Source organism: Pogoniulus pusillus, chromosome 31 (genome assembly GCF_015220805.1).
Source record: "Pogoniulus pusillus isolate bPogPus1 chromosome 31, bPogPus1.pri, whole genome shotgun sequence".
NCBI classification, from domain to species: domain Eukaryota; kingdom Metazoa; phylum Chordata; class Aves; order Piciformes; family Lybiidae; genus Pogoniulus; species Pogoniulus pusillus.
In genome coordinates, this window is record NC_087294.1 from 2,553,271 (window position 1) to 2,565,035 (window position 11,765).

Here is an 11,765-nt window from a genome sequence, read left to right on the forward strand (position 1 = left end):
CTGATATTCCATGCTTTTAGCAGACTGTTGACAAGGTATTTTTGACCCTCTGCTGAAGCTCCACACAAGCCTTCCTGATACTTAAGGCAGAGAAGAGCACCATCACATATTTGTCCATTCACTTGATGGTTGCTTGCGACTAACCTGGGTTTTGTTTGGTTTGTTGATTCATTTGTCTTTAAGATTAGTTACAGAATACAACTTGACTGGCTCAGCTTCTAGTAAGTGTCTAATTTCTAGGTGCCAGAAGCATCTCCAGGGAGGGTCCTTGCATGGCTAACAATGCTGTTACAGAGATGCTGCAGGCAGAATGAAGGTAGTTAAAATCTTAATAGAAAACTAATTTTCAGAAGAGATTTTTGAGAGCACCCAGCAACGTAGTTAATTGTCTCCTGTGGCTTTACTGAAATATGTTTTGCTCTTTAATATTTTTCTAAGTCTCCAACTATCATTTCAGCACACTTAACCCTTGGAAAATTGAGGATTATACTGAACAATAAAGTTACATAGATTATGCTCAATTATACATAGGTTAAAAACCATACAGCCCATTCAGTATTCTACAGCAACCAAGCCATGTTAATTTGGGCAAAACCTACACACAAGCTAACAACCTGGGAAATTAGTACTTTTGTGAGTGACAGCCCTCTAGACATAGCTAGCATGAGACTGACCCTACTGGGACCTAGAATTCCTCTCCAAATATACCGACCTGAGAAAACAGTACTAATTTTAGTACACTAAAAGCTAATACAGTGTTGCTGGTGGTACCGTGGCCCCCTCCCAGTGTCCAGCTTTCAATGCCCCTGTTTCAGGAAACAATTTTATACACCAAAGACACACACTGGCTTGGAATCTAGGCACTATGACATGGTCTAAGAAGATAAAATACTGAAGTAACTTCCCAAAATATCGAAGGCTAGGCACTTTACCAAAGGTTTGCTTCCAAGCAACATCAACAGAACACATCATTTTCCAACTGTTTGTGCATCGCAGCTAGCACCATGAAATAGGACAGTTTCTGCACTAAGAAGAATCCAAAGTAGCCCCAGAGGCTGTTCCAATTAAATCACAAAGATCTGAAAAGTATCAGCCACTCCTGATTGCATTACAGTTGCTATCAATTCTGCCTCTTTGTGCAATAACTTGGTGTTGCACTGTTCAGACGGTGCACTGAAGCTGGACAAAGCAGACAGGATAGGCTGGTAGGTCACTCATCAGATTTGCATCTCTTATTACTCTCACGTGCAATAGTTTACAAAGTCTGTGTTAAAGTACACTTTTCTTTTCATCAGCTGCTGAATAGCACAAGATACAATTACAGCTCTCCCACATACAGATCACACATTCAACAACTTTTCTGTACATCAGATGGTTGAAGACTAGCAGTATTCCACCCCTATAAACAGCCACAATCTCTTTACTTAAGAATACACATAGTTTCCAAGTAAGCATGCCCCCTCACTTGCTGCTGTGATTTCCTGCACCCCAGCAGTTCTCAGGTAACCAAAGAGGAAAGGACAGTATCTACCTTCAACTAGGACATCCAAGTTTCACTCCTCGGCTTTGGACATTATTGAACAGACCCAGACAGAGACTGACATTCTTAAACTCCCAAAATACTCAACAGAGACCTACTTGGTCCTTGATGAAGCTCAGAACATAATTCAGCTCACCCGGAAACAGTGACCACAAATCTGATGAACTCTCTAGGCTCCAGAGACTATAATAGGATTATAGTCATCTAAATTAATCATGCTTTAATCCTGATTTGAATGTCTATCCCTGTATGACCAGAGGTAAATCACCTTCTTTCACCTTATGCTTCATACTCCAAAGTCATAAACGGACAGCTGAAGTAGCCCAAACAGGTATTTCTGGAGCTCATAATAAATGTTACTGTATTAGGGGATGAAAACGTCCAAGATAATCATGCTAATGCTGTTTCTACTACATAGGTAACCTACTCCAGGTTAATTGGCCCTGCTCTGCATAAGGTAGGCACATCCTGAAACCCTTCTTTGAAGTGACAATAACAGCAAAGTCCTCTGGTGAGTAATGCTGGAAGAATAAAGACAGTGAAGCACCAGGGGAACTACAATGATGATGTGTTAATGTTAAATCAAGAGAAGAATTGCACAAAACAAAGTGAACACTTCATCAGTCCCCCAGAGACTTCGTTTCTCAGGGCCCTACTCCAGTCATATTCTCACAATACCTTAAAACTCTGAATAAAAGTATCACAGGTAGCCATAATCCCACCATCAGCAACAATCTGGTACACAGTTCCACGTTTCCTATTTATTTTGCTGCATACAACCTTATTAGACTATCATAAAAGCAAGCATAAAAATTGAAACTCCCACTGAGAGACCCCACAGCAAGTACTTGTTATGGAAGCACAGTGTCTATGCCAGCCCTTTTTAATGCTCCAGCTTCAGCACTCCTCAATCAAGCTCACACCCCCTCTCAAATAAGCAATGAATCTCGTTCTCAGTCAAATAACAACACTGCATGTTCCTCCAGGATTACCAGTAAATCCTGACCACAACTGAGGGCAAAACACGTTCTTAACTTTCTTTTTTAATACAGTGATGTCTACCAGATGTTACTGTGAGATACAACCAGAACCAATGAGGAATAGAAGTGGTTTTGGCAGGTTTGATTTACCAGTTATTGTTTTGACCACACATGGACTTAATTCGTGTTACTGTCCAAAATAATGTTTAGTACATGTATGTGTGTATATACATATATACATGAAATAGTGTTCATATGTATAGTTAGAGAAAACATGAAGGATTTGGGTTAAACAAGGAAATAACTGATGCCTTTATGTTTATACAGAGATTATGTTTCACAAGACATATGATCTTACATCCTCTGGTAAGTATAGCTTAAGTCTAAATACTACAAGTTTTAAAGGAAACAAAACACATCATTTACAGCGTATCTACCTTTTATCCCCTCTTTCTTCCAAAGCTTTCATTACGACTTGTAGTACCTAAGGAGTTTTACTAAGTCTTGTTTTGCCATAATCCTTTTAAAATTCAGCTTGGTGAAGCTAACAGAATACAAACAGCAAGAATCCTGCCCTTCACAAAAGATGGGTGAAAGGAGTGGTGAAAAAACATCACTAACAGAGCTGGTCGGGGCGGGGGGGGGAGAAAAGCAAACCCAAAAAACTCTTAAATCAAAATAGGTATCAGCACTTCGCTAGGTTTTCACTTCCCTCTACAACATTCTCACTCCTGATCCCTGCACATGTTTTTGAGTCCACATTCTTCAGACATGTCTGAACTTGTTCTTGTAGCCCTTCTTCCTCAGGGGAAGTCCTGCACAGGAAGGGAAAAAAACTCAACTCTCAGTCCCTTATTGTTCCATTCTCCCTCCCCACCCCCATAGCCAAGCACCAGCCTTCTCCGGAATGCAGCCTAAGATACCTGCTCAGGTACACATTCAGCCTCTTGCAGCAGTGGAACAGCAGCCAACTCAAAATTAAACTTGCAAAGTACTGGAGTTATGGCATTGCTGTTCCGATGAAAGCCACTGGTAGGTTTTCATCCTTCTGTTTACATGTCCATCTGTCACCAAAGGATTGCCTTTTGGCCATCACTGCAAGGACACAGCTCTTTCACAATGCTAATTCAGAAGGAGGAATAAATACTGCCAAGACCTGCAGCTCAGAACAAAGCATCTTTGGAAATGGCAATAGCAGTAATACCACAAGAGAAGGCAGAAATCCTCTTTTACTACATAGGAGTATTTTACAAGCTAAAAAATTAGAAAGCCCAACTGAAGCCCTTAACTGACCTATCTCACTGGCCCACTAGACTCATGATTATATGCAAAAGAAGTAATAATTTGAGCCGTTCCCTTCTGTTCTGGCTAGAAATGCATTGGTGTGAGACATCTTTTATTTGATGACAAAATAGGCATCATGCAGAGTTTTTCATAAAGCATCCACCCAGCAAACTTCATTCCAGTAATACAAGGCTCTTGTGAGATAAGGAAAGATATTCATGATAAAAAGATGGCAACCTCAGCAACAGTAACTTTGCACACACAAGACAAGAAACATCAGGATCATTAGCCTAGAAGCATGTGCCAACACTTGCTTTAGCAGACGCCTTAGTCCTTGATGAGCACCAATTAAGTTTTAAAATGGAGTTCATTCCTTTGATCAAGGGCAGAGATAAGATCACATCTAGGCCACAGAGCTTTAATTGCTACAGCACACCAGGCGCTTTGCTTACCTACACCAGACTCCTAGTATAAGAAAAAAAATTATTTTGTCATTAAAGTGACAAAGAAATGTCCTCATGTTAAAGGGTATCAGTGAAGCACTAGAGAAAACCACATGAACTCAGTATTGATAGGATGTATCATAGAATCATAGCATCAGCCAAGGTTGGAAGGGACCACAAGGATCAGTTAGTTCCAATCCCCCTGCCATGAGCAGGGACACCCTACCCTAGATCAGGAAGCAACACAGTTGGGCCAGGCACTGAGTGCATGCATATCTGTAGACAGAAGCCACCAAGGTTGATGATCTGGTCTCACCAAATCAAACACAGATGCTTGGTTTTGTTCAGCACGTGTGAGGTTTGAGCAAAACTAGATATTTATGATATTGTGAAGTGTAGGTAATGAATGTTTAAAGCTGGTGAAACAAAACAGGTTGATTCAGTATACCTCCCACAGATTCTCCAAATGTTATTGCTTGTACTCTGAAAAAAATTGGGGCAGGCATATGGAAACTCACAGGCAATTTTCCTTGTACAGAATAAGTGTGGTCCAGGGGAAGCCTCAGACGCCAAAGTCAACTCTGGTAACAAGAGCTTAAATGACAAAGGACTGTATACCCTGCCTAACATCAGATGGAAATTCACAGGCTAACAGCATTTCTATTTTCATGTCCTATCTCTTACTGCAGCCCTGTGGATGAGCACACCAAAATCTGTAAGCAATCCCACAACCACAATAAACTGAGTCCTTAAGAACTATCATAAATACTACAGATTATCTACATCGTAAACGATAGAGAGGTCTCAGGTTGTAATCTCCTGTCCACCTTTCCTTTTCCTGTAATCCTGGAAAACATTGTAGTTCACTACCTCTTCCTCCTTTTGACTTGCAACTGAAAATCCTGTCTTAAAATGATGCAACAAACTGAAAGCTGATCAGTCTTGCCACATCTTTTGCAATCTGTCACTAGTCATGGTCTGTTTGATGTGCCTGAAAGGAGCTCATCTGTTAGAGCATAACTTAAAGCAGGCAATGCAGCTTTAAATTAAAACAAAAAAGTCAGAATTAAAGAAAATACACCACCCAGCACAGCCACACACTTTGACAGGCTGCATGAACACGTCACTCATAACTGCAATTTAGCCACTAGCACGTGTTGGGTAACAGCCATAACAGCCTTCTGTCAGGGTCTTTTACTTAGGAAAATCAAACATCACAGCAAATTTCAACATGCATTTTATACAGTGCCCTGTACTTTCTCTTCCCTTAGCTCCTGCAGTGTGCTAGAGGGTGTGCTAAGAGGGAGACACAATCCTCAGCCAAAGGAATTTACACGCTGAAAACATGGGATCCCAGGCACAAGTGCAAGGAATGGACACATCATAAGAATTATGAAAATCTGACATATACACAACAATCCATCACAAGTGAGGCTTTTCCTACAGAACTTTCCAACAATAGATACTAATTGCTTCCTGTAACTCAAATTAAAGCTTTAAAGAAAGCAGGAAAAAAAAACAGCCAACTCACTGGTCTATCTCTCCACCTTGTACTGAGCAGTTAGAAGGAACTTCTATAAAGTATATGGCCTTACATCTCCAGATGGTTAATGCCAAGCAAGCATCTTCACTCTTAATACTACTACCTACTTTCAGGTACTACCTAAATGTACTACATTCCTCTGCAAAGGTTACAATCAAGTTCCCAGTAATGCCTGTTGTGATTCTAGCACAATGCTGACATTGTTCAATTTCTGGACTTTGTGGTGTTTGGTTAAAATCCTTTGAGCAGGGAGTGAGGAGGTTGAGATGTTTTATTTTTAAATTAAAATAACACAGAGCTCACAAGAAATTGCAACATAGCAAACAAATTATTATCTAAACACAAACAAAATGTACACATTCACTGATCTTAGCAAAAATGAATGAATAATTTTAAGACTGCAGTAGTGAAAACTTAATGTTTTAGCTTGTTTCAGTCTGCAAATAAATATCTATTAATACATATTTATCTTTTGCTAGTGATGCATCATGGTCAACTATATTCAGAATTTCACCTGAGATCTGCAACAAGTGGTAATGCAATGTTATTTTCTGATCTATTTTGCAAACATTCTACAGAAACATTTTTAAGCAGGCAGGTAGACAGCAGAAAGATTTTTCAGCAGCCTTAGTTACAAGCAGCTCTCTACTCTCCTCCACTGAAAGCAAGATGCTCTCACTCAGACAATATCCAGGGAGTTCTTAATTGTTAAGATTTTCCCAAATAATTTGAGTACAACAGCATTCACTTGAGAGTACCTAAGAAGAAAAGGAAGGCTCGAGTGTAATGTATCACCTATAATTGTTTCTAAAATCCAGGTATAGTTTGCAGCTTCCAGCACACAGTTTCTGTTGAAAGTTTCCCTGGGTAAGCAAGATAGCTCAAAAAAAAAAAAAAAAGAGCAAAATAACATCAGGCCCTCACAATGAATTTCTAACTATCCATAAATTACCATCTTTCTCTCTCTTCTCCCAGGCATACCTGTAAATATCACTGCCAAGAAGCTTTGTCAGGAATGGAAAACAGATTATTTCATGATATAACAGGAGGAATAAGTGATATCCATGAACTACTGAGGAAGGGAATAACCGAACCTGGAGTGCAACAAAGAAACCAAAGCAAATGCGTGATCCCTGACTAGTGGACTCTACAGCTACAGCAACAAAGGCCAAATTGTAACGCAGCCTCACAACAACTGAGCCTTCTAACCACAAGTGTGTCAAACTATCTTTACCGTGTAAAATTTGGCTTGAAGTCACAAACTCACATAAGTATGTGAGGCCTGGGGGCAGGGGAAGAGACAGATCAAGCTACAGCAAACAAAGAGGCACATCTATGTTCTCTAGTAAGACAGTGACATTTCTCACACAGAAGGCTCTATCCCACATGCAGCTTCCTCCCCCCTTGCATCTTTTGAGGAATTACTTTAGCTGTGGGCTTTTCAGTAGCCAGAGGTTTCTGAGACTAGAGAAAGTTTCCCTTACATCATCAGATCACTGTTTCCCTCAAAACTGTTGCTATGCCAGTGAAATTAAAGCACTTTTGTGCCAAATATTTCTCCATGTGCACAGCCCCATGGAACTAAGCAGATGCTTGCTGGATTCTGCACCCAGGATAGCCTAGAAAACAGCAAGCCCACAATCAAACAAAAGCTGGCAGTGTATTGCAGATGTGGTACAACTTCAACAGCCATATATATCTGTCCCATAATAACATGGACAACTTTAGGAACCCCTCTTGAAGAGTTCTGGGGGATTCAGTCTTGCCAGCACATGAAGGAGTGCTGTGCGATACAGATGAGGACTTTGAGCCTGAAAGCATCTTAGCCTGCATAGAAAAAGACTGCAGGTCAGCAGCAACACAATTCAGATGTTAGCTTGCACCACAACAAGGATGAATTTAAAAAAAAAAAAAAATCAATACAGTCAGGAAAATAATGCAGGCTGTATCAGTCCAAAAGCATAAACTCCATGTCAACTGAGCCACAACCTAGCCAGCATCCTAGCCAAGGAGTACCTTTTTATAGCTAAATATGGCCCCTAAAGACAGAAAATCCAGGAGGTGTCTGTAAAAATATGAGATACAGTAGCTTCAAAGCTTGAGAAATGCTTCACTTACACCTAAAATTATTAGCGAGTAAAAGTTACTCTTCCTGAGCAGCTCTGGTTTAAATAGACCAACTCTCTTTAGGTGCACAGCCCACTGCTGTCAGTACAGCACACTCTGCCAGAAAAAAAAACACCCTTGTTTGCAAAAAAGTAGCAGCATCCTAGTCTGAATTAGCAAGAGAAGACAAGCAACTGTTTTGTATCAGCTGTTGGTGGTAACAATGAACAGAGCACTTTTTCTTTAAAACGTGGCTACTGAAATATTCACGTTCAGCTTACTAATTCTTGATTAATTCTAGTTTAAATTCTAGATGAATGTTATTTATAGTATTTACCCTTAGGCTGTACAGAAAAGAAAAACAAACACAAAACATCACACTTTGTTTAGGATAAGAGATACTCTGTTTAAAATATTAGTTCAAAAGCCACTCTTAAAAAGAAAAAAAGAGGGGGGCAAGGACAAGCTCACAAATTGCAAATAAGCTAACTGTCCAGTAGTGGTGACACAGCTTACTTTTGGAGTTTGAGTCATGAAATAGGAGTAAATCCCCATGCTATACATAAATGTATAGGTGTTTGATTGCAAAAATATTTTGAAAGGGAAAAACAAACAAACAAACAAACAAAAACACAAAAGAAACAAAATCCCAGGAGAAACATTCTGGTTTATGTTGAACATTAATATGGATTAAACCAGACTATTTTATTTCCACTACTCTATGTTTTTTCAAGATATATTTATCATTGAATAATAAGCATGCATTATAAACTGCAAAACCTATCTCCCCACTGATAGCTGATAGCTCCCACCAGTTCTTTATGTTACTCTTCTAGAATGCATGTGATGTGCTCCATGGCACCATAGCATTAACTACAGGCAGCAGATAGTACCAGCCAAACACTTTCGCCCCACAGCTTGATTAGTTCAGTGCAGATGCTATCAACCTTCGTAGATGGTACATATAAGAAAACGAACGGCACAAGCTCCTCTCCACTTGTTTTACAAGCCTAACCTTGAGAATTAAATATAATAGCCATAAAATAAAATACAGTCAAGTCAAACATAAAACCCAGTGGTTGTGAACCACACAGAAAATAACCATTTCAGATAAAATACAAACTATGAAACACTGTCCTAGTAAGGCTGACAGCTAGCTATTAAGTGTCAGTTTTAATGCACAGAGATTAAAGCATAGCCATAAAGGGAAATTTTCAACATGTCATTTCTTTATTAGTCTTGTCGTGCAGGTAGTGACATAGCATGAGCTGTGCACCAAAGGTTGAAAGCTTACCTAGAAACTGAAAACCAGCAGAAACAAAAGTCACCAGTAGTCTTTAATTTATTCCTTTGCATTTCAAAGGACACGTGTTTGCATTACTCAGAAGACTCACCTCCCAACTACAGCCAGCCCTCAAACTACTCCGCATAACTCTAATTGAGGGTCCAGCTAAAGAATTACCGGTTCAAGGAACCTGGAAGTAAAATAAAATATGCAAAAAAGCAGGCCAAGCATGCTAAAGTATAATAAAGCCTTTTAAAATGATTAGCAGGTTTACTCTTAAATTTGGCACGGTAACAAACTTTCCTCACTCGAGAGAAAAAAAAAAAAAATATGAGGGAAAAGCATTATACAAATATTCCACATGCCAAAGCGAAAAAAAAGCTTATTTCATTGGAACAATGCACTCCTGTTTAAACCAATACCAATCGGGGGGGGGGGGGGGGGGGGGGGGGGGAAACAAACCAAACCACTGCGCTATCTTTTGTTGGGAGTTGTTTGTACCTTAACGCATAACTTCACAGCACGTTTGCGTGGAATCCTCTTTTCACAAGGGCTGCTTGGACTGTCCACATTGGCACCAGCCCTTTCATGCACATGTTCACACCCAGTAGGGCTGGGAGTATCCATCTCACGCCGTAAGAAAACATGAGCCTGCTTTCCAAATCTGCCTCAGTCCTGAGCAGAACCACTGCCAAGTGCTGACCACAGGCATGCAGTTTAATCAGCATTATGGTCCCGAGACAGAGTAGGAATGGCTGCTACAAGTAAATGCCGCTCCTAATCCAGGGAAACTTGCACCTTTGAAAACATTCCTAACTTCACAGCAACTCCAACTTCAGCAAAGCCTGTGGAAATGCTTTATGTAACAAAAGATGTTCACACTAAAACGCAGTCCTACAAGGAAACAGAATTACATTTCGTAAATTATAAATCCCTCATCAAGGTGCTTCCCTTGTTGATTTATTCCCTGCAGCGCAGGAACTGCAAGACCAATATCCCAACGCACATTCGGAAAGCTGTCACTGGGTCCAACCAGAGACGAAAAAAATGACGTTTAATCTGCTTTCGAGGAAAAAAACGAAGACATCCAGCACCGCAGAGGTCCCCCGTGGGGAGAGGAAGGAGGTAGAGGCCCCCAGAGGGGGCAGCCCAGGGCTCAGCGCCCACTTCGTCTCCACTTTCTCTCTCCCTCCCAGGAGCTTCCCAGAGCTGGACGAAGTGCAGGCCTCCCTCATAGGGTCATCAGTCCCGCCGGGCTTTCCGCGGCTACGTCTAAACTGATCAAACCTCCAAGGTGAGGTGGCAGAAGGGAAGAAACAAGCAGACACACGAGAGGTGCGGGGTGGCAGGGATGCGCGGACACAGGGACGAAGGGGCCGCTATTCAACTCGCCGAGCGGGAGCCCCGCGGAAATCTTGTCACCATTAAACGGGATTAGGAACATTTGCTTACTTGGGTTAGCTCATTAAGTTTTTCTTTAACAAAACTGATGTGGAGGGGTTTTTTGTTTGTTTTTTAATTCGAACAGCCAGTAGGTTTTGCTTGAAGCGTTAGAAGTTAACTTACACAGATTAACGACCTGCCTGGAGGAGTGCAGTTGCGTTCTGTGCGCAGGTAGCAGGTCATGCTGTGCAGGGCCAGCGCGACCACAGAAAAAAGGCATCGAGTGCTGGAGGCAGGCGCTCTCAAACTGCCCTGTGCAAAGCCCACCTTCACCTTCACTTACCCATGCTCAAAACAAAACCCAACCCCACAACACAAAGTACGCACAAGTACACTAAGGGATCAGGAGACAAGACAGGAGAGAGGAGTAAGCCGTCGCCTCCCAAGCAGCACGTCGGGGGAGTCTCGGTGCTCAGCCGGCGGGACAGCCAAGGAGCCGGAGCTGGCTCCGTCTCTGTGCCGGTAAAGGCCATCCTCGCCCCGCCGGCCGTGCGACCGGCCCGCCGAGAAGCCTGGCTGCGGAGAGAGAAACCGCAGCAGCGAGAGCTACCTCGCCGGACAGTGGGTCACCGCCGAGCCTGGCACTGGGAAGTTCCCACGGCGCAAATCCGGCCTGGCCGGCGCTCTCTTACCTTTTGTCCAGTCCACCACTTGCTTTGGGCTCCACCTGGTCACCGGCTCCATGGTGGGTCCAGCACCACGAGCGCCAGCCCCCGCGGCAGACGGCCGCCGAGCTCTCACTCGCCCTCCTCCCAGGCTCCCATCCCGGCAGCGCCTCTCCTCGGCCTGGCTCCTCCCGCCGGCCGCAGCCCGGCCCGCCCCGCTGCCGCTCCGCCTCCAGGTGCTGGCCTCGGCGGGTCGGCCCGGGCCTGGCCATCAGAGAGAGCTCCGCCTCTGAGGAGGGGAGGGGAACTGCCGGGCCCGGACTGGCGTCAGCCAGTGCTTGGAGAAGTGCTGGGATAAAATATCCATGTGGCTCTGAGGGCACTATTTCGAAGCACTTGCTAACTTCCAGACTCTGCCCACCCACCCTTGCACCCTCCTGAGAGCCCACCACGTTACCAAAGTCCCCAAACCATGAAATAACCTGACACCTTGCCTAATGCTTTACTTTCGTGTCTGTAGGTCACATCCAGCTTTG

At 42.7% G+C, this 11,765-nt stretch overlaps 1 protein-coding gene across 1 annotated transcript in view; it reads right to left on the reverse strand.

Moving 5' to 3' along the window:
- The window catches only part of CNKSR3 (CNKSR family member 3), a 61,615-nt gene extending 50,142 nt beyond the window's left edge, over positions 1-11,473 (reverse strand). Inside the window, exon 1 of the mRNA XM_064169437.1 lies at positions 11,257-11,473. Coding sequence (XP_064025507.1) covers positions 11,257-11,308 — 52 coding nt within the window. The 5' untranslated portion in view covers positions 11,309-11,473. The remainder of the gene's footprint in view (positions 1-11,256) is intronic.
- Positions 11,474-11,765: the final 292 nt, after the last annotated feature.